Here is a 23,557-nt window from a genome sequence, read left to right as displayed (position 1 = left end):
TACAAGAACATCCATATTTGGTTATTTATTCCTATTAGCTGGAGGAGCAATTTTGTGGAAGAGTGCGAAGCGATCTGTGATTTTTGCATCAAATTTAGAGGATGAGTTCGTAGCATGCTTTGAGGCTACTATTCAAGGATTATGGTTATGGAACTTTATTTCAAGACTTAGGGTTCTTGATAATATAGCCAAGTCGCTGAAAATCTATTATGATAACTCTGTAGTAGTTTTCTTCTCTAAAAATGACAAGTATTCCAAAGGTGCTAAATATATGGAAATTAATTTTTTTGCCATTAAGAATTAGTTCAAAAATGAAGGTTGTCAATTGAGCATATTAGCACTAATCTTATGATTGCAGATCCTTTAATAAAAGGATTGTCGCCCAAAATATTTAATGAGCATGTTGAGAGAATATTGCATTATAGGACGTCATTAATGATATTATATTATGTTTATTAAGTTTATACTTTTGACACGTTGAGCTCACTTATATAATTGAGTCAATAAATTTCTTATGTACCCATGGGTTATATTAGATTTGATGTTTTTTATGCTTCTTGTTTCAGATTTAGTATACATAATTGTTTAGACAGGATTAGTTTTGGGATAAAGACAATAAGGTTAGACCACTATGATTAGCTCATTAAAGATCATATTAAGGAATTAATGTGTAGTACTTAGAATAGACTATGGTTGAATAGATGACATACAATTGCTATGACCCGTATTGATTTTCCTAACTTAGTAATTTAATATTATAGCCAATATAAGAAAGTTCTAGACATATGTAATTCTAGAGACAACTGAGAGGGGAAGTGAATTGGTTGAAAATAAAAGTAAAGACAATCTTAAACAAAAAATGAACAAATCAAGCACAACTCACAACACTAAGAATTTATAGTGGTTCGGCCAACACTTGCCTACATCCACTCCTCAAGAATCCTCTTGGAGTTTCCACTATCAAATAGAGATTACAACCTTAACTTTATTCGTGTACTTTTACAATGGCTAAAGACAAATTTAAGCGTTTTTTCCAAAGGCTCACACTCTAACTCAAGTGTTTTTCTTAAGCTTACACTCTAACCCACTCTAAGTTTTTTAATCTTAGTTACAAGAGTTTTTAATCTCTTATTCAAACACTCAACCTCAGCTTTTAAGCTTTGAGTATAAGAATTAAACGCTCAACTACCTAAAGATTCAATTTCAAGCTTGAATCTTTTAATACGAAGTGTAAAGATAAAGATTTTGAATTGTTGAGAATAAATGCACAAATAGGGGCTCAAAGTAAATGCTCTTGCTTGACCTAGAACACTTAGAAATGTTGAGAAATGTTCAGAATAAATGCATAAAAAAGAGTCGTTGCATCTTCATTAAATGCAAAAATAACCATTTCTACAACTATAATTAATGCAGCTTCACGGACGTGAACAATCTTTCACGGCCGTAAATCATCAACATGAAAAGAAGATCTTAAAACCTGAAACCTATCATGGCTATGCATAGTATTTCATGAGCGTGAAAGTTGCTTTCATGGTGGGAACATAGGCCGTGAACTCTTCTGTGATTAACTAAAAATCTAGAGAGTTCTTCAATATTCACAGGCGTGAACAACTTTTCACGGTTGGAAAAGTTTGTTCACAGTTGGGACTCTATGTTCATGGCTTGGGAACCTTTCCGGTGAATTCTTCAAGTTTTAGGAAGGAGACCATTTTTCACGGGTGTGAATTATTGTTCACGATTGGGAAGATCTCCTTAACGGGTTAGGAACTCTCCCCGTAAATCCTTTTGTGATATCTTTTATTATTAAGGAGGAAATCCTTTTTCATGGGCTTGAATATTTCTTCACAGCCTTGAATTCTTATTTTCACGGCTGGGAAGCATCTCGCAAATGCTACTATCCTTTTGCTGCTTGAGGCGAGAATTCTCCATACTTGGAAAACTAGTGTTTCACTATCGTGAATACAAGTTCATGGGCGTAAATTTTCCCTATCTTAGATGAACTAATTTTTCTTTTCTTGCATATAAACACTTAGAGATAGGATTAATCATTCTCAATTGTTTGTAACCACTAAAATAATAACCTTCAAGGTTCAATTTTCTCCCTCTTTTTTATGGCTACAAAAAAAATCTTTCATATTGATTTCTCCTCCTATCAAAAGGAGTTTATGCTTAATATATTCAAGAATAGATAACCACAATAGCAATCACACTTAAAGTTAAATATAAATATCACAAGAAGATTTGAATATTAATGGATATAAACATTGATAGATATAGTTAACGAACTAAGAACTAGGAGCTAACAATAATAAAAAGGTGACAACAATAATAACGAGACCTTCACTATTTTCTCCCCCTTTTGGCACCAACAAAAACAATAAAGCCAAAAAGAGGAAAGTACAAAAAGAAAATGTTCTCAAAAGCTACAAACATAAAACAACTTGAAAAGTGCTTAAAAAGAGGAGAGGGAACTAAGGGGGACCTAGGAATTGATCTTTGATAAATTTGACATCAGCTTGAAGGGTGTCATATTTTTCTTCCAAACGATCAAACCGAGCGTCAAATTCACCAAACTTGGCATTGAAGTGAGAAATGATTTGGTTAATCCAAGAGTCAGAAGAAGAAGAGGAGGAATCGCCCATTTTATGGCTTCGAGGGTGCTTTCTAGAGGACTCATCCCGCCCTTGCCGGAAATCTTCCGAGTCTTACGCTTCCTAAATTGGTTCCCCATTAGCGTTGTGAAGTCTGAATTCGTTAGGGGCCACCTCCTTAATCACTTCCATTTTAGCCAAGCTGGTGAGCTCAAAATAGATGTTATCCCCAAGCTTGATGGGAGAGAAGGCATTTTCTTCGAGATGGCAGCATTCGAGGAAAAGAGCAATGCGAGTGACCAAACTTCTTACTATGATATCATTTACCTTCTTTTGAATAATGGAGAAGAGATGATCTGCCAACCAACGACTGTAGGTTACTTGATGGTTGTTCTCCATGCACCAAAGGAAGAAAAGCTCGGTTTTCCTAACTGACCCATTGCTTTCGCCACGACTACATTTAGAGTATGACATAAAGTGATGAAGGTACTTGTGGGTAAAAGAGACAAAGGAAGAACTTTTAGCGGTCTTGACATCCCAATTGCCTCTGCGGTGAGTGCTTGCCAAGCCTTTCCCTGGGTGAATTCTACTATTTCTCTATAATGAAGGGCGCCCTCATAGGGTAATTCAAAAATTGTAGCAAATTAAGAGGCAGTGAGTGATTTCTCTTAACCTTCAAATTGAAAGTCATGTCACTATTTGGTTTGAGGTCAAGGGATGAGAGGAATTATAGGGTTAGCTCTCTATAAGCTTCTTCTTGAAGGTTCATAAATTTTATCCAACCATTTCTTAAGAGAAGGTCTAGCATTTTTTTTCTTTTAAACCCAATTTTCCTAAGGTGGACCAACAAAATCGCCTAGTAGGAATAACATTCCTAAGCTTGAGACAAGCATACATTTTCTTATGCTCTTTATTAAGGATGAAAGAAAGATACTCACTACTTCTAGGTGATTTTCCTTCTTGGTGGACCACATCTTCATTTTGCTTGCCATGGAGGAAGAGAGTTTAGGGATTTGAAGATGAGAGAGAAGAGACAAGGTGGGATTTTGGTTTGAAATTAGAGAGAGGGAGTAAGGGATTTTGAAATTTTCAAATGAAACAAGTTGATATTTGAGGAAGTTTTTAAAACAAAATATTAATGAGAGTTGGATGGTGGTTGGAACGGCTAGTTTGAAGAGGTTCTAATGAGTTTTGAATAATTTTGAAAGAGATCCGTTGGTTTTTATTTTTACAAAAAATATAGCGTTCACGCTCGTGAAAAAATATTCACGGCCATGAAAACCTCGATACGCCCTTGAAGAAATTTTCACGGCCGTGAAAGTTGAAATCACGAGCGTGACACCTTCTCGTGACTTCTACTGCTAAAAAGATGAAGTTTTGGATCAAAAACTAGATTCACGGCCGTGAAATTTTCTTTCATGGGTGGAAAGATTTGTTCCCAGCTGTGAAGGAGATAAAAATCAGAAAACATTTAAAGATTTCAAGGAACACTTTTCAAGCAAGTTTAAGCATAATTTATGCTTTTGGGGAATTTATGTATATATAAGAAAATATTTCTCATAGGAGTCCTCAATAAGAATATACAACCACTCAAGGTTCACATTTCAACCATTTTGAACAAAGAAAGAATAAAATCAAGATCAATTCACAGCAGATTTCCATCAGTCATGCCCATTTCATGCTTAATATAGTCCATACGCTTTTCATTAAGAGGTTTGGTAAAAATATTCACAAGTTGATGTGTTGTATCAACAAATTCTAATACAACATCATTTTTTTTGCATATCACGCAAAAAGTGATGCCTAATGTCTATATGCTTGGTCTTAGAGTGCTAGTGTTAATGGCACTAGTGTTATCACATTTGATAGGAATATGATCAAGGGTGACACTATAGTCTACAAGTTGTTGTTTAATCTATAACACTTGAGTGCAATAATAACCGACGACTATATATTTAGCTTTGGCCGTTGATAAGACAATCAAATTTTGCTTCTTACTAAACCACGAAAGGAGGCAATTTTCTAGAAATTGGCAAGTACCAGAGGTACTTTTCCTATCTAGAATGTAACCGACATATAATCCACATCCGAATAACTAATGAGATCAAATGCATTACTCCTAGAGTACCAAAGATCTAAATGCAATGTTCCTACAAGATGTTTAGAATTCTTTTTACCGCATGCAAATGAGACTTCTTAGGACAAGATTGGAAGTGAGCACATAAGCAAACAACAAATATAAAATCTGGTCTACTAGCGATAAGATAGAGAAGACTACTAATCATACCTCGATATTTATTCTCACAAATTTGTTTGCCATTTTCATCCTTATCTAATTTGATCGTTGTGCTCATGGAAGTTTTGCTTGGTTTTGCTCTGTCCATGCCAAACTTCCTGAGTAACTCCTTTATATACTTTGCTTGATTTATGAAGATTCTTTCATCATAGTGTTTTATTTGAAGTCCAAGAAAGTACTTAAGCTCCCCTGTCAAACTCATCTTAAACTTACTTTGCATACATTTAGAAAACTCATCACACAAGCATTCATTAATAGCACTAAATATGATATCATCCACATATATTTGTACAATTAACATATCATGCTTATATTTTTTAATGAAAAGAGTCGTGTCGTCATTTCCTTTTTAAGCCATACAAAGCCTTTTGCAATTTAAAGACATAATTTGGAAATTCATTATTTTCAAATCCGAGTGGTTGCTCAACAAATACTTCCTCCTTAATATAACCATTTAGAAAGGCACTTTTAACATCCATTTGAAATAGTTTAAATTTCATGTAGGATGCATATGCCAACAATAGTCTAATGGCTTCTAACCTTACAATGGGAGCAAAGGTTTCTTCATAATCTATCCCTTCTTCTTGATTATAGCCTATAGCTACTAGCCTAGCCTTATTCCTAGTAATGGTACTGTCTTCATAAAGTTTATTTCTAAACACCCATTTGATACTAATAATATGATAGTCTTTAAGTCTAGGAACTAATTGCCAAACTTTATTCCTTTCAAATTGATTGAGCTCTTCTTGAATAGCAAGTACCTAATTATTATCAATTAAGGCATCATCAATAGATTTAGGCTCAATTTGAGAGAGAAAGGTTAGATTTATGATATTTCTAAGGGAAGATCTAGTAGTTACCCTTTTTAATGGTTCACCAATAATTTGGTCTTTAGGGTGATCCTTCTTTTATTGCCAATCTTTATCAAGGTCGGTGTGTACTTGAATCGATTGACTAGTGCGCAACTCTTCTACTTCCACTTTTTATGGTTCCATGCTCAATTCTCCTCTTTGATCTTCATTTGATTTATCGATTAATTGTTGAGTTGAGGTAGAATTGAAGATATCTACATCATTATCAACGAATACCTTTCTCGGATCAAAATACAACATGCGTGGACTCTTCAACCACTAGAGTTCTTTTATTATAGACTCTTAAGATTTACTAGTTATGGCATATCCCAAGAATATTCCCTTATCAGTTTTTGAGTCAAATTTTTCAAGATTATCCTTGGTATTTAATATGTAGCATTTACAACCGAATACCCTTGGATATGAGATCTTGGGCTTTCTACCATTCCAAAGCTCATAAGGGGTTTTATTTAAGATAGGTAAAATATAAACACAGTTTGCAATATAACAAGCGATATTGACAGCCTCTATCCAAAAATACTTAGGAAGATTATATTCATTGAGCATGGTTCGAGCCATCTCTACCACTGTCCTATTCTTCCTTTCAACGACCCCATTTTTTTGAGATGTCCTTGGGGAAGAAAAGTTATGTGAAATACTCATTTATTCATAAAAGGTTTTAAAACTCTCATTTTTAAATTCTTTTCTATGGTCGCTTCTAATGAAAGCAATTTTAAAACCTTTTTCATTTTAAATTCTTTCTGAAATTTTTAAAAACACTTCATAATTTTCATCCTTATGAGTAAGAAAGGCTACCCAAGTATATTTAGAATAGTCATCTACAATCATAAATGCATATAATACATGCTACCTAAACTAGCAACCCTACATGGTCCAAATAAATCCATATGAAAGAGTTGAAAAGGTCTAGAGGAGGTTAGCTTATTTTTAGCTTTGAAGGAACTTTTGTGTTGTTTCTCCATTTGACATGCTCCACAAACCTTGTCTTTATTATATTTGACTTTTGGAAGTCCAAGGACATGCTCATCCTTGCATAAGTTTCCAATGAGTTCCATGTTAGCATGCTCGAGTCTTCTACGCCACATCTAAAAGTCATTGTTCAAAGCTACAAGGCACTCAACTTTTTGATTAGTTAATTTAACAAGGTCAACCATATACATTATTGATCCTTTCACCATTAAACACGAATTTGTTCTCATCCCTTTGAGTGACAAAGAAAGTTTGATGGTTAAAGGTTACATTGTATCCTTTATCACATAGTTGACTAATACTTAAAAGATCATGCTTTAGACCATCCACATATAGTACATTGTCAATTAGGGTGAGTCTTCCTTACCAATTTTTCCAATGCCAATGATCTTACCTTTGGCATTATGACCGAAGGTTACCTTTCCTCCATTTTTCATTTTGAGGTATGAGAAGAGATGTGGATTACCCGTCATATTTCTAAAGCACCCACTGTCAAGATATGACTTGTTTTCTTTTGTGGTACTCTTTAAGCACACCTACAAAATAAAAAAGATTACTTCTCCTTAGGTACCTAAATGTACTTGGGTCCTTTGTTGTTAGTTTTGGATGCATTACCAAATGGATGTCCCATATGGCTCATCCTTATAGGAGATTTATAATTTGTGTGTCCATCCATGCAACAGTAAAAACAGGTTACATTTGTAAGATGATGATTGTGAGATTGATGTATATGAACATTCCTCAAAGGTCTAGCATGTGAGTGCTTGTGATTATGTTTCCTCCTTTGATAAATTTTAGAGTTTTGAGCTCTTTACCTTTGCCTTCCTTCACCACTTGCCCTTTTAGGTTGGGTCTTGGAGGATGAAGCTTAAGCTCATTTAGGTTTAGAACTAGAGGCTTCTATCATAGATATGGAGGATGATGCAAATAGATTTGATGGTTTCACAAATATTGTTTTGTTATTACTAGAAGAACCATGCTCAAAGCCTAAACTATGCTTAATTGAGGATGACCTTTAAGCATTTATTAAATCATTAAGTTTTTCTTTACCCTTTGAAAATTTAGCAATTTGAGAATTTATGTTTGAAAGCTCCTTTTTCAATTTCTCATTTTCTTTAGAATAATTTAAGTTTTCAATAGTTAAAGTTTCATTGAGTTTGACAACTTTCTTATATTCCAAGAAAGTCACTTTCCTTTAGATAAACATTCTTCTAAGGATGTAGTTAATTAGAAAGTAAGTTAGTCTCCTTTTTTAATTCATCAATTAGCTTCTCAAGTTCATTTGCTTTATTCTCAATGAATTTTTTCTTTAATTTCATTTTATCATACTTATGAATTGTAATGTCATACATCTCAACAAGTTTATTATAAGTAGGGGAGTTAGAGTCAATTACCTCATCGTTTGTAGGTTCCTCCATTGCTATCAAGCAAAGGTTTGCTACCTCATTCTCACTCGAGTTGTTATCATCTTTAGATTTGCTAGAGTCATCCCAAGTAGCCTTAAGTTCATTCTTCTTTTGCTCCTTAGGATACTTCTTGAGCTTGGGACAGTCTGCTTTGATGTGACCCTGTTTGTTACAACTGAAGCATATGATTGATTCTTTCTTTGCATCATCAAGCTTCTTGAATGGTTTGCCAAGCTTCTTTTTCTTCATTAGTATGTTCCTTAGCTTCTTGGCGATGAGAGTAAGATCTTCATCATAGTCATCACTGTGATCACTTTCGCTATCACTTATGATGACTTCCTTGACTTTAAGTGCAATTGACTTCTTCTTCTTTTCCTTGACTTCCTTGGCTATTTCTTTTTGATCATTCGTCATGGTCATCTCATGAGTGAGAAGTTTGCCCATAAGGAGGTCGGTAGAAAGTGTGGAAAGGTTGTTGACTTCTTCAATGGAGTTCACTTTTGACTCCCACTCCTTTCTAGGAAGAACTCTCAAAATTTTATTATTGATCTCTTCAAGTTGATACATCTTTCCAAGCTTCTTCAAGGCGTTGATGATACTCATAAGTCGGCTATACATTTCAGAGACCTTTTCACTCGGCTTCATTTGGAACATTTCATACTCATGAACTAAGAATTTAGTCTTCTTTATCTTGACTTGAGTTATTCCCTCATGTTTGTTTGCTAATGAGTCCCAAATTTTCTTAGCGGAAAGGCAATGTTCAATAACCTCGTACTCTTCTCTAGATAGAGCACAATAGAGGATGTTCATGGCCTTTCTATCCCTTGAATAAAGCTTTCTTTCTTTCAAAGACCATTCCTTCTTTGTCTTGAGCACTTCAATACTATTCTCCTTTTTTATTGGTAGAGTTACACTTTCTTTAACTATATCCCATAGGTCTATTCTGTCGCTTTTAGGGAATATCTCCATGCGATTTTCCCAATATGGGTAATCACTTCCATAAAAAAAAGGGTGGCCTGTTGAATGCTTGACCTATTCCATCATGGTTAGATATATATGCCATGGACCTTTACTTCAAGATGATTAAATTTTTTATAAAGAAGGCCAATGCTCTAATACCAAATGTAATTCTAGAGACGACCAAGAGGGGGGGAGTGAATTAGTTAAAAATAAAAGCAAAGACAATCTTAAACCAAAAATGAAAAAATCAAGCACAACTGACAACACCAAGAATTTATAGTGCTTCAGCCAATACTTGCCTACATCCACTTCTCAAGAATCCTCTTGAGATTTCCATTATCAAATAGAGATTACAACCCTAACTCTATTCGTGTTCTTTTACAAAGACTAAGAACAAACTCAAGTATTTTTCACAAAGGCTCACACTCTAACCTAAGTGTTTTTCCTAGGCTTACACTCTAACCCACTCTAAGATTTCTAATCTTAGTTACAAGAGCTTTTAATCTCTTGCCTAAATACTCAATCTTATTTTTTAAGCTTTAAATACAAGAATTAAATGCTTAACTACCAAAATATTCAATTTCAAGCTTGGATCTTTTAATACAAAGCGTAAAGATAAAGATTTTGAGTTGTTGAAAGTAAATGCTCTTTGCTTGATGTAGAACACTAAAAAATATTGTTTAAACACTTGTGAGTGAAAAAGAGTCGTTGCACTCTCATTAAATGCGAAAATAGTCATTTCTGCAACTATCACAAATGCAGCTTCACGGGCGTGACACAATCTTTCACGCTTGTGAATAGTTTTTCACGGGCTTGAAAGTTGCTTTCACTACTTGGGAATATAGGTCGTGAACTCTTATGTGATTAATTGAAAATCTAAAGAGGTCTTCAACATTGACTGACATGAACATCTTCTTCACTGGCGTGAACAATCTTTTCACGATTGGAAAAGTTTGTTCACGGTTGGGAGTCCATGTTCACGGTTTGGGAACATTTCTCGTGAATTCTTTTATAAATTCTTCAAGTTTTAGGGAGAAGACCATTTTTCATGGGCGTGAATTATTGTTTACGGTTGGGAAGATCTCCTTAACGGGTTAAGAACTCTCCCCGTGAATCCTTATATGATGTCTTTTATTATTAAGGAGGAAATCCGTTTTCACAGGCGTGAATATTTTTTCACGATCATGAATTCTCATTTGCATGGCTGGGAAGCATCCCGTGAAAGCTATTGTCCTTTTATTGCTTGAGGAGAGAATTCTTCATACCTAGAAAACTAGTGTTTTATTGCTGTGAATACAAGTTCATGGGTATAAATCCGCTCTGTCTTAGACGAACTTATTATTATTTTCTTTTTTACATATAACACTTAAACATAGGATTAGTCATTCTCAATTATTTGTAACCATCAAAATATGATTAATAACCATCAAGGTTCAACACATTGATTTTTCTAACTTAATAATATAATATTATAGCCAATATAAGAAAATTCTAGACATATAATGTTTTGTTCACATTATATTTCTTATTAATTATAAAAGTAATGTCATGTGAGTCAAGTGGGAGAATGTAAGAACAATTATTATTTGTGACTCATATGAAAATTTTATTTATAAAATAAATAAAATATTTTAATAAGAAAGTCATATGTCTAATGTTAAACATTGTGACTATTGGCTATGGATATTGTCTAATATTAAACATTGTGACTATCGGCTATAAAAGGGTTGTCTTTTTAATTTAGTTTTAATAGAAAACTACTATAGTAAAAATAAGAGTATGGTCCTCTCTCTACCCGTAAAGAAAAATAAAAATACAGAAAAATTTATGTTCCTTCTTTCTTTCTCTATCATCAAGAAAGGAGTCAAGTGAGCAAAATCACTCTCTATCAATTTATTTATTTTATTGGATTTATCAAATCAAATTTCAATTGACAAAAGTATATTTTACGATTCTTATATGTAAGAAAATATAAAATTCAAGATTTATAGGAGTTAAAGTTTTATGCTAATAGATTATGCATTAATTATGATGATAATTAAAGTTTTATGCTAATAGATTATGCATTAATTATGATGATAATTTACATATATTTTATGTAGGATTTGAAAATTAAAAGTTTTATAACGTAAAGAAGTAAAAGAAAAACTCATAAATAAGATTTATAGTTGATATGAAATTTAAAATAAATTTAAATATGAAAAAATTATAATTATTACCTAAAGTATAGAAAATCACAATTTGTGGTTTCTAAAACATATCTTTTATTTTAATTAAACGTTGTCGAAAAATTTAAAAATGATAAATTAAACACTTTCAGACAAATAGATTTTGTTTCTTTTAAAAAAAATAATAAACAATAAATAGAAACAAAAAACAAACAAACCCTACTTCTCATTTTTCACTCTTATTTTCTATCTTCCCCTTTTATGTTCTCAATTATATGGTTAACAAACAATTTTTTTCCTAAATAAATAAAGATTTTAATATTAAATATTCATAAAAATTATATTTATTTATTTTGAGCCTGTCTGATTCGGCTGATCAATGTAGTTGGTAGCTGATGACTGATAAATTAAGCAGTTTGGTAAAATTTTATTAGTGGTTACTATTAGTATGTTAAATGACCATTAATAGTAAATTATCGTTAAATATATCTTATTTATTATATTATATTCAATAATATAAATTAATAAAAATAACTTAATTTAAAATATTATAGTTATATTTCTTTAGACTTAATTATATTTATTATTAAAAATATTTAGAAAAATTATTTTAAAAGTAAAAATTTAAATTTAAATTCTATTAATAAAAATTTCTAATTTCAAATACCACAATTATAAATATTATAATTATTTAACTATTAATAATAATTTCAAAAAAAATATTTATTTCTTATAAAATATAAAAATCTAATTATATAAGATTAATTTAAAGTAAATTATAATTAATAAATTTTAATAAAGATAATAGTGTTGAAATAAATAAAAACTACCATTAAAGAAGAGTTTAAAAACTTCACTTGCAAATAACAAGAACATATTTGGTCCAAACAAAACATAAAGATCTAATGTGATAAAATAAGTTACTTTAGGTCCATATTTGAATTTTTTCCTATTTTCTATTAAGCCTAATTAAAACTAAAAAAGAAGCTATCAGATTGGGCCTTTTAAGGCTTTAGTAGCGAATGTTGGGCTAGCTGGTAAGAACCACTGGGTCAGTTAAAAGGAACTAAAGGAAACTAGGAGCCAGGGGCTCTTAGAATTAAATGAAGCCTTAACTAAGAACAAGCTATTTCTTCATCGAATCATGTCCAAGTAGCATTACTGCATCTTGCCTGCGTGCGAGGGATAGTTGAATGAGATTTTAATGTGAATAATGAGGCAGAGACAAAGTGCAGCTAAATCTGCACCCAGATCTCGAAATCATGATATTGAAATAAAAGGAGGAGACGAAGAAGACATTTCCATGAAATCATCTCCAAAAATCATATTTGCAATTTGTCTAGCTTTTCGAATAGCAAATGCCCTGTTAATACAAACTTATTTCAACCCGGATGAGCATTGGCAAGCCCTTGAAGTTGCGCATTACATTGTATTTGGGTATATTTTTTTTCCTTTCTTTAAACTCTCTGTTCTATTTGGATTATATCCTATTCTTTATTGTTGTAGTCAATTTAATATTTTCTTGGGGTGGATGGATTCTGAAAGTACACTTCTTTTTATTATTATCTTTTACTTTGTCAAAGTCAAGTTTCTATTTAGGAGACAATCAAAGTACTACGAAGTGATTATTAAGATATCTGGAAAAAAAAATTACAGGTATGGTCACTTGACCTGGGAGTGGAAGAAGGGGATTCGTAGCTATTTGCATCCGCTGGTGTTTGCTTTGCTGTTCAAAGTTCTTGCATTGTTAGGTCTTGACACGCCTTGGATTATGGTATAGTAGACGATTACGTGGTTTTAAATTTTAATATTAAATATGAAGTTAGTCATTACTTCACTTCAGTTCATGCACATTTTTATGTTTGATTAATATGGATTTCTCAAGGCAACGTGTTTTGCACCCAAACAAAAGTATATATCCTGTCCAAGTTAGGGATGTATTAGCAAAGTAAGTTATTCAGGGAAGTTGTCTTTTATTTTCGGGCAGTAGTTTCTTTATGATGTTAGATAGTTTTTAACTATTGGGTTGGTTTCTTATCATGTTTTAGGTAGTTATTTTCTACTTTTCTGTTGTCGTATTTAAGTGGAAGTTTCTTAACAAAGGACTAACTAGATCGGTGAAAGGTTTGAGTTCCTAAAACTCAAGAGGTTGAGGCATCCTTACTATCCTGTGATTTTAAGTTGATTTACTGCATGCTACTAAATGTCAAACTTGGGAGCATAACACAATGCTTAGCATTTTATTTCTGGTAATGGTATGTCTAATAGAACACAGTTTGAATAGTTAATTTGTATGACGTATGCTTTGCCAGTATTGTTGGTGCTAGATTCAATATGTAGTGAGATTAGGGAGTTTGATATCTAGAAACCTCCGATATGGTGTATTTCTATCAACGGATCAAATGTATTAATATTATAAAAGAAAATATTTGGAATTAGTTTTTGTTTCGTGATGCAGGAGCATATATTATCAAGTTTTCTTATTTAATACAGTTATAATATTCTTAATAGATTTGGTTCAAGTTTCTTTCATTTTTCTAATCTAATGTTTTAAGTTTCCTTTATTTGATATAAGTTTCTTTCATGTAGTATTTAGGTAGGTTACTAGTATGTCATACCCACTCATTAACCACCCAATTTTCCAAAGGCTGAGAGTGTTTATTTTTTAAGAAGCTTCAATTTGTCTACAACCTCTTTTAATATGATTTTTTCCATGATTTCTATATCGATGACAAGATCATATATTATTTTGCTCCACAAACAACACATGCATCGAAAAACTATCCCTCCCCCAATCCTCCTCTTCATTATTGATTTTCGTTGTCATTGCTCTGCACACAACTAACGACTGACCTTGTGCTTGATGAACATCAATTTCCTCTAGTCCTTCATCATAGTCATTATATATTACTTCTAACTCGTTCTAGGATTTTGCTAAGTTCACCCTCCATTATGGGCAAGCAAAAGAAGGGTTCCCTTCTCAACAAAAGTAAAACATCGACCTGGAGATTGCTGCGTCCTTTAGATGTCAAAGTACTAAAATTATTTCATCCATTGGAAGGCACCGTACTCTCGCGTTTATCACTTTTCTTAATATTGGTTGCAAACCCACCAATTTTTTGTTGGTTGTGATGGCCCCTTGATTATTTCGTGGGGTTGTAAAAAACCATATCCGATCCTAGTATTGCTTTGCTAATTGATGCCGTAATGCAAAACTCGCTTTTCAGCAACTAAGGCATATTAACGAGCATCTTCAATATTGTACAAACAAACTACTCCCTTTTCATCTGTAATAGAATGATTCAAACCAGCAAGATATCGGGAATATGAAAGCTAATTGACTATAAATTCCTTCATCTACGTCACTTAGGATTATTGAGGACTATGGAGCAGCAAGGAGAAAGAAAGAGAAAGAGAAGAAACTTTTTGGAAAAGAAATGGTTATATACGTGACTTTTTATGAGGTAGAATAGATTCTTGCTGCTATTGCATGGTCATAATGATCTTCAGAATTTTCTATTGTGGATGGATGTTTTAAAATGTTTGAACTAATGCATTTCGTCTGTTGTGCTATTTATGTAGTATATTATATAATTACATGAGCTAAAATAAGTAATCAACGAAAAACATCATTTTTCATAGGGTGCAAACACTTATATGCATGCATAAGAACAAAGAGAAGAATGGAACATGAAGTTGGTTGTAAATTTCTTGCCCATCATTTTTCTCAATTAAGCAGCTTTTTTATTATATTATTGACTGTTTCAAGTTTCTACAATTTAGCTCAGGTTCATGTTATTCTTGAAGTCTCTAAACCATTTAGTGGCTAGCAAATTGATGCAAATTGATTTATTATCAGGATATTTTGTGCTTATTGTGTGTAATTGCTTTTTGTATTTCCTTGTTTTATGCCTTCTAACTTAAGTTATTTAAGGAGCCTTTGGTCAGGCATGATCTTGGCAAAATAGATTCATGAGATTCTTAAGTCACAAACATTGTTAGACTCCTTGGTTTACAGCCTGCATTTTTGTGTTTATGACCCTTGCAGGGCCTTGATCACATATATCACTCGTTCATGTCTGCCAATTTGGTTCTATTAGGACACAATGCCCATGACTTGAGGCCTGGGCTAAGTGGTATGGCGTGGAATGAGGCAGGGTTATGATATGTCAAATTATTTTTGTGATGATTTGCACTCTATATCTTTTACATTTATAAATCAGTTTCTCTCCTAGTGTCTGCACCTTTCTGATTACTTGTAATGTATACTGGAAAATTTAAGTGCAAGTCAAAAGGAATAGGGGAAGAACTTCCTTCATTTGCATCATTATATTTCAGCTTTAATTGCTTCGCCAGATGAAAACAAGCATACATTCATGGAATAGCTGTGCGCTCATTTATTAATTTTTAAAGGTGTGTTAAATTTATTTTCTTTATGCTTTGCAGACCAAGATGCCACGTCTAATGCAGGCCCTATTTTCAGCAGTTGGAGATTTGTATCTGTACAAACTTTCTTATGCTCTATTCAATTACCCTGTGGCTAAATATGCTGTATCCTTCTTTTACGCCTCTGTATTTGCAGATGCATACATGTGTGCTCCAAATTAAGCTGTAGTTGATTTATTTTTCTCTCTTTCCTATCCAAGTAGAAGCTGCTTATCCATTACTATAAATGTGACTTTGTGAAGATTTTTCCCTTAATTATATGACAGCTCTTCTGTCAATTGGCAAACTGGTTCATGTTTTTCTGCTTCAATAGAACATTGTCAAACAGTTTGGAAACTGTTCTTACACTGGTGAGTTTGTACTACTGGCCCTGCATGAGAGAATCTCCCACTAAAATGACCGTGATTTCAAGGAAGTGGGCTTTGCTTGTAGCAGCACTAGCTTGTGCAATTCGACCAACCAGTGCTATCATATGGGTCTATGTTGGCCTTCTTGAGCTGTTTGTGACAAGTGATAGATTGAGATTCATATTTTTGGAAGTGTTTCCCATCGGGTAGGTATTTATGTTCCTTCCTGTTCCATATTTATTGCTAGGTTTTGTCATATGCATAATTTTTACTAGTTGATTTTTTTATGACTGCTATTCTGATTGTGTTGAATCATCATTTTATGATATAGATAATTTGATTTTATAGTTTAACCATGTCCAGATTTTATTATTTTAACCCTCATGTTAACATTTATGTTAAACATGTGTGGATTCTAGTAACCTTAGTGTTAACCTTATTTTAGGTGCTTACTAAGGGGAGGCATTTAACAGGTTAGCTCATCTCCATTTTGCTAATTGTGTATGAGCATGAACCAGAACTCAACTACCCCCTACAGGCGTCTACATTATTCATATTGTTCCATTCTACATGCATTTCTGTGTAGTTAATCAAGGTGTTCGTTCTGGTTGGTTCATAGGCCTCTTCTTTTGGGCATCAAAATTTTGTAGTTGTTCCTGTGTCCATTTCTTGTCCGAATCATTTAAATTGCTATTGACCATAAATTAAAAAATCTGTCTAACTTATGCATTTGAACACAAATATAGCATAAAAAGAAAATGAGTGGATTTATGTTGGTCTTCTTTTAATATGCAGCTTGAATGTGTACTGCTGTTTCTCCACTTTGACCATTGAGAATTCTTGCATGATAAAATATATATTTTGGTATTTGAGGGCTTTTATCTTTTGTGAGCTTGCAGTCCAAAATGATGGGTTTAAGGTTTAAAATCAGTCACTTTTATAATTGTTTTACATTGGACACTATCACAATATTTATTGTGTGAGGACCCTATGTTGGAAGGAGATTTAACCAAGTAACGGCATTTAGTACCTTCTAACAAAAAATGCTATTTATACTTGACTATTAAAAGTTGAAGATGGTCACTGCAATTTTCTATGTTTGCTCATACATTTGTGAGTTTAAGCAATAATTTCCCTATTGTTTGACTTTAGCAAAGGTAAGATGCTTCTCTTTACATTTACTTAACAATGAAAACCAATAATTGTTTTATCCCTTGGGATCTTTTTGGTAATTGAATTGAACATGTTAAATGCAAGTTGTATTAGCAGTTACAATTGAATTTGATGGTGATAAATGGGCTTGGGTAGAACTCATTCTCAAAAGCTAGCTCAAAGGAAAAGGGTGCCCAATCCACTTACGTACACTATAACAGCCTAGTAACCAAGCGATGTGGGATAGATACAACTTCTAACATCCCTCACGCTTAACATGACATGCAAACGGGCCGGGTCCAAACCCATTATCGCAGACAAAAGGCTGACTTTGATATCATGATAATTGGGCTTAAGTAGAGCTCATTTCCAAAAGCTAGCTCAAAGAAAGAGGATGTCCAATCCACTTATATACACTATAATAACCCAATAACCCAGCGTTGTGGGATAAATACAACTTCTAACAGATGGCAAATGTTTTGTCAAGGTACAATACTAGTCATAGTCTTTTCCCTTTTCGTATATTTAGTGGGGTGTGCAAGTGTTGGACTTTGTATAGTGGATAAGTAAGGAGTAAACGCTTAATTTAAATGCTTTTAGCACTTGTTTTATCAATGCATTATGAAAATTACCTGAAATCATCCATAAGTCTCATAGTTTTTCTTTATATATTTTTTTTATTAGTACTACTGTTAGTACTTTTCTGTGTAATTATGGTAGTTTTCTTGTGGTTTTTTTGTTGTACCAGGGCCTTGGTGCTTGGACTATCATGTTTCTTGGATCGTTTGATGTATGGCTCGTGGATCATTGTGCCTCTTAACTTTCTTAAGTTCAATTTTCTTTCTTCTGGCGGAGATTATTATGGAACTCATAAGTGGCACTGGTACTTCTCTCAGGGATTTTCTGTCATGCTCTTCACTTTCTTACCATTTTCAATAGCTGGGAGCATCAAGTCCAAGTGCTGGAAGTTTTCTGGTCTTATTGCATGGGTGTTAATTCTTTACAGTGTATTAGGTCACAAAGAATTCAGGTACTCTAGTGGTAAATTGTTTCTGTATGCAACTTTTAGTGCATCCTTGACCCATTAACTCAAGCTCTTTAATGTAACTCGTACTCTAATTGTATTATGAACATAGGTTTGTCTTGCCTGTGCTGCCAATAGCTTTGATGTTCTCTGGATATGCGTTAGCTGTGATGGCAAGACCTGATTCTCCAGATGGTAAAAGGAAAGGTTCTTCGACTGGTCAGACCAGATTGCTGTCAAGAGTAGGATTTGCTGTTGTGTTCTTGTTAGCTACCAATATTCCAATGGCATTCTATATGAGTTTGGTACATCAGGTAAATGATTTACCTCTTTCTTTAGGCATGAATATGATTATGATCCTTTCAATTTAAGTGCTTCACATGTCAAGACTTTTTTATTGGCAAAAGTTGGAATCAATTATATTCTGCTGCTTCCTTTTATTTCCTTTTATTTGCACAAAATTAATGTTGATGGGAGAAAAACTTGTATTCATCTTAGAAGGAAAGAGGAAAAGGAGGGAGAGAGAGAGAAGGGGAGAATCTGGGGGGTGCATGGTGTTGGGCGGGGGAACCTCGTTGGAAATGTTAACCTACAAATTTACTTTCTTAATGGTTCTGTTTTTGTTGATACTTTTAAGCATCATGACAGAGGGGAACTGAGGATGCAATGATATATTTATCCAAAGAAGCCCAAAATGAGAAAGTGAAAAGTATCTTATTCCTAATGCCCTGCCATGCTACGCCTTACTATTCCACGCTCCATCACGACCTGCCCATGCGATTTCTAGACTGCTCACCGAGGTTTGGAATTTGTCAACTTGGTTGGACTGCATTCTCTTTTTCAATACATGCTTTTGATGTTCAACATTGTCACTATGGTATTGTATCTTATCCTCCAGTGAAGAGAAAGGAATCCCTGATGAGTCGGATCGTTTCATGATGGATCCTGTTGGTTTTACATCAGAATTGGCAAAAAACTGGTCTCAGCCAAGTCATGTTGTATTGTTCGATTCAGAGGAGAGACTGGTGAAGGATTTTCTGGTTTCGCACTCATTCAGAGAGGTATATGCCAAGCTTTTGCTTATGTGGTGTATGTATGCTTTTGCTTTCAGTCCCAAGTCACTTATCCAAGTACATAAACAATGGCAGGTGAGGAGGTTTTTCCATGCTCACTTCAAGGTGGATCGTGATCTTCAAGCATCAGTTGTTATTTATGCATTAAATCATTAATTCTTTTTATTTTTATTTTTGCAACTAATCTTTTTTTATGACTATGCTTTTCTTGTTATATTATTAGTTTTTTTATGCACGAACTTTGCACGTGATTTGTCATAATCTAAATTCATGAATCAAATCATTAGATATCAAATAAAAAAAAAAAACATATATGAGTTAAGAAGCAAATTAAAAGATGTGTAAGTAGTTCTTAAAAGAAGAAATTTCACGGGGCACTTACTTTTATCTTAAACAAATAATTTTCTTAGTCAAAATTTTTTTTTTCTTACAATTTATTTTCAAAACTTTTTATTTATGCAGTTTTTTTTTATTTTTTAAATTTCATAGTAAAAGATAGCAATAATATATGTAAAAGGATATTTTTAATTTGTATTATTGCGAATTTAATTTTTTATTTTATATTTCTTTTTCAGAATTTTGTTAGAAGAAAAATATATAAAAAGTTTATTTATTTTAACTTATATTTTTATATTAGAATTTCATCAACAAAAAAATACTAAAAGTGTAGAAAGGATATTATTTTTAATTTGTATTATTATGAATTCAGTTTTTATTCATATATATTTTTAAATTTTTTTAAATTGTCAGAAATAATATATTAAATATATACTTGAAAGAAATCAAAAGTTTATTATTTTAATTGGTATTATTATATTTTTTTAAAATCTTTTTCGTAAAAGTATAATAAAAAGATGTCAAAAGAATATTATTGCAATCTATATTATTGTAAAAATCAGTCAAATGAGGTAGATTTATTGTTTTTATTTTATATTTTTATATTTAATATTCTTTCTAAATGGTATTATATGTTTTCTTTATAGCAATAGTGAGTCTTGATAATATGAAAATGTATCTTTTTAAAAATATGACATAATATATAAAAAAATATATTGAAATACAGTTTAAAATATATAAAGTTATAATTAAATAAAATCATAAAAGTAATTTAACAATAACAAGATATACTAAAAGATACTAATAGAATATCAAAAGAATATTATAGTGAGATTTCAAAAAAAATTATATAAATAATTTTTTTTTTTAAATGAAAGAAGAAAAAAAGTTACCGTAATACTTTTGTAATAAACCCTTCTTAAAACAATAATGTTCGATCTTCTCTTTATAGTTTCATTCTTTTATTCTTTTACATTTTTACTTATAAACTTATTGAAATAATTCTTTTTCTTTAATTTTTATTTATTTTTAATGGATGTAGAATTAAGAATAAATAGTCATATAAATATTCAGGATATGTCATTCTTTTTAAATATAGAAAAGTTAATAGACAAATATCAAATCACTATAATGCTTTGTTTCCTAAATTAGTTCCATGAAAAATAAAATTATTAATAGATTACTTTCGTGCAATGAGATATACTTCTATTTTTCTTTACTCGAATTGTATCATAATCAAAATCAATTTTGTATGATTATCTTTTATATTAAAAATAACAAATTAGTAATTTAAATAAATATAATTAATATACTAATGATTAACAAGTTCCTAATTAAAAGGCTAATTCACTGCATCTATAAATTTGAAATTGGACAAAGGATCAAACCCCACTTTGAAATTGTACATTCGGGCCAAATAAGTCTAATTTTAATTATTTTAGTAAATAGACCTATAATTTTTATTTAAAGGCCAAATAAATTCAAATTTTGACTAAAACTGTTGAAATTAATGGTAATAATGTTAATGATGGTTTGGAAAAGTCAACGATAAAAGTGAAATAGAAACAATAATTGTTAATTTTAATTTTTTAATAAATAAACAAATAATTTTTAATATATAAAATTAAAAAGTTTAGTTTTCAATATTAAAAATTAATATTTATTTTAATCTTATTTTATTTAATTAATTTAAATAAAAGTATGGTAGATATACTTATAATCTTTTCAAAGTATGGATTTATTTGGTCTTTATATAGAAGTTTCAAAACTATTCATTAAAATAGTTGAAAATTGGATATCACAATCCGACCAATGGGACCGTGACCAATGTTAGAGAATGGGTAGGATTAAAACTATCAAAACTCATAGTAAGTCTGACTAATCAATTGTAACACCCGGAATTTTTTTTTATATATTTAATAGTGAGTTTTTATTTAAGTTAATTTTAGCTTTATTTTTATTCAAGTAAACTATTTGAGAAATGATTATATTTTGGTTATTCAAATTTTCCTAAATGCATATTTATATAAATAAAATTATATATTGGAAAATTATGATAGAAATTGTAAGGGATGTTTTTATAAAAGAATTTTGAGAAAATTGGTATTATAATTGATTAGTAGTATTAAATTTTGAGTTGGAAATTGATTATTTAATTTAATTGTTTATAGGATTTAATTGGAGGATTATTTTGGAATAAGGATTAAAAGTATAATTTTATTTTTGTGAGGGTTTAATGGAAATTTGTGAGTTTGGTATTTTCGTAAATAAATATGTCGGTCATGGGTATTTTTGTAATTTTATATTTTCAATAATTCGATTTGGCCCAAATTAAATAGTTAGGGGCTTAATTGAAAGGCTAAAAAGAAGTTTGGGGGTCAAATTGGAATTCTGCAGGATGAAATTGTAAGTAATTAAGAAAGTTGAGGGACCAAATTGAAATAAGGAAAAGTTCAGGGTCAAATGTCGATATTGAAGGGAAAGAAATCGGGGAAGAAGAAGGGAGGAAGAGAGATGTCGGCGGAGAGAGAGGAGCGCGCGGAGGAAGGAGCTGCGGCGTCGGGGCCGTCTGTCCGGGGGCGCGAGGCTGGCCGGCGAAGCTGCAGGCGTCAGCGGCAGCTGCACCAGCGGGCGACGGCAGCAGCTCTCGCGCGAGGAGGAAGATGGCCGAAGCTTCCTTGCCGCCGTGCAGGCGTTTCCGGCGTCGGTGGTCGCTGATCTTGGTGCCGATCGACTCCTCTCGGCCTCGGCTTTGTTTTGGCGGCGGCGGTGTCGACAGTGGTGGCCGGAAACGGAAGATCCGGTGGAGAGAGAAAATGGTGGCAGCCGGCGTTTTTGGGTTTTTCCGGCGAGATCCGGCGGAGGATGGACGATCGGAGGACGTATCCCGACTCTCCTCAGCTCAAGCTTCGCGATGGCACTGGTTTCGTGGCGATCGGACTTCGTTTGCAAATCGACGGTCGAGATCGTCCGCAAATCTCTCCGGATGATCGGGTGTCAGATCGGAAAATCGAAAGCGGGGATCGTCATCAGCGCGTCGTTGTGAGTCCGATGGTGTGTTCGGATCGTCGATCGGACTCCGGCGGCTGGAGGCGAGTCGACCGAGCGACCGAGCGTCTCGGTAATTATCTTTGGCCCGTTAATTTTGGAATTCTTGGTTTAATTGTGTCTAATGGTTTATATTGAGTATTTGATGATTTTTGTGAGTCAAAAATAATTGTCTCGGTTACTGCCTTGTATTTTTGTCTTTGTGGCGAGGTCGGAAATAGTGAAGTTTGGGGACCCGACTCCTGTTGTTTGAATAGTTAAGTATTTGAAGTGTTCTTCTGGCAGGTCCTGGACCCGTTTTGACGGGGGGTAATGTTCGTGTTGTAGGGGAAGTTCTGCCGGATTTTCGGTAGAATTCTCCCGAGTCGAGATTCTTAGACAGTCAGTCCTAGGAGTCTAGACCTAGGATTAATGATGGATTGTCTCAGCGTATTGATAAATTGTTTTCCGTGATTAGATGATCTGTCTGTTCGGCTCGCTCCAACCGAGGCACCGGAGCAGAGCTAGGAGGTCGCCCAATCCTGTGAGTTAAAGTCATTTAATCATTGCACTATTGCTAAGTCTGATTTTAATATGCTATTTTGGAAGTTTATGTTTAACATGGTTACTAATATCTCAACATAATTAATTTTACTGGATTATTAATTATTGAAGATAATATGAGTATTATTATAGTAATGTTATAATAATTCCAAATATCATCAGTTTTCCACCTGAGCTGCCTGATGTTTTACTCTTAATTGTTAATCATTAATTTGATATGGTTGAATGACTTCATTATACAATGATATTTATTAAATGGATGATTGTGTCTTGGGAAACGTGGCTTGTAGAACATGCTGCCTGATGGGTTACATGACCAGTAATGA

General features: G+C 32.8%; 2 protein-coding genes across 4 annotated transcripts; one reads left to right on the top strand and one right to left on the bottom strand.

The window, feature by feature from the left end:
- Window positions 1-7,951: 7,951 nt before the first annotated feature.
- On the bottom strand, window positions 7,952-9,103 carry LOC107260814. Its single transcript, XM_015715555.2, has one exon. It carries the CDS (start codon window positions 9,101-9,103, stop codon window positions 7,952-7,954), a length of 1,152 nt encoding a protein of 383 aa, XP_015571041.2.
- A 3,238-nt stretch (window positions 9,104-12,341) lies between these two features.
- LOC8287576 (mannosyltransferase APTG1) lies at window positions 12,342-19,555 on the top strand. Of its 3 annotated transcripts, none has more exons than XM_002513186.4 (9): window positions 12,342-12,699; window positions 12,919-13,036; window positions 15,709-15,813; window positions 15,975-16,261; window positions 17,956-18,237; window positions 18,344-18,545; window positions 18,880-19,031; window positions 19,130-19,292; window positions 19,380-19,555. In XM_002513186.4, the coding sequence occupies exons 1-9, from the start codon at window positions 12,476-12,478 to the stop codon at window positions 19,458-19,460; spliced, it is 1,614 nt and encodes a 537-aa protein (XP_002513232.1). In that variant the 5' UTR covers window positions 12,342-12,475; the 3' UTR covers window positions 19,461-19,555. The 3 variants fall into 3 exon arrangements, with proteins under 3 accessions (XP_002513232.1, XP_048233355.1, XP_025012080.1); XM_025156312.2 differs by lacking the exon at window positions 12,342-12,699 and adding an exon at window positions 14,633-14,726; XM_048377398.1 differs by lacking the exon at window positions 12,919-13,036 and having other exon boundaries at window positions 12,563-12,699.
- Window positions 19,556-23,557: the final 4,002 nt, after the last annotated feature.

The sequence above is a fragment of the Ricinus communis genome, chromosome 7 (assembly GCF_019578655.1).
Source record: "Ricinus communis isolate WT05 ecotype wild-type chromosome 7, ASM1957865v1, whole genome shotgun sequence".
Lineage (NCBI taxonomy): Eukaryota > Viridiplantae > Streptophyta > Magnoliopsida > Malpighiales > Euphorbiaceae > Ricinus > Ricinus communis.
Note: the sequence above shows the minus strand (reverse complement) of the source record. Positions and strands in the feature narration are given on the sequence as shown.

Excerpts from the sequence above, each read along its gene's own strand:
- LOC107260814 (XM_015715555.2), bottom strand. The coding sequence starts at position 9,103 with ATGGAGATATTCCCTAAAAGCGACAGAATAGACCTATGGGATATAGTT.
- LOC8287576 (XM_002513186.4), top strand. The coding sequence starts at position 12,476 with ATGAGGCAGAGACAAAGTGCAGCTAAATCTGCACCCAGATCTCGAAAT. Across the intron at positions 13,037-15,708 it reads TTGACACGCCTTGGATTATG|ACCAAGATGCCACGTCTAAT; the intron begins GTATAGTAGACG and ends TATGCTTTGCAG. Across the intron at positions 19,293-19,379 it reads TTTCGCACTCATTCAGAGAG|GTGAGGAGGTTTTTCCATGC; the intron begins GTATATGCCAAG and ends AAACAATGGCAG.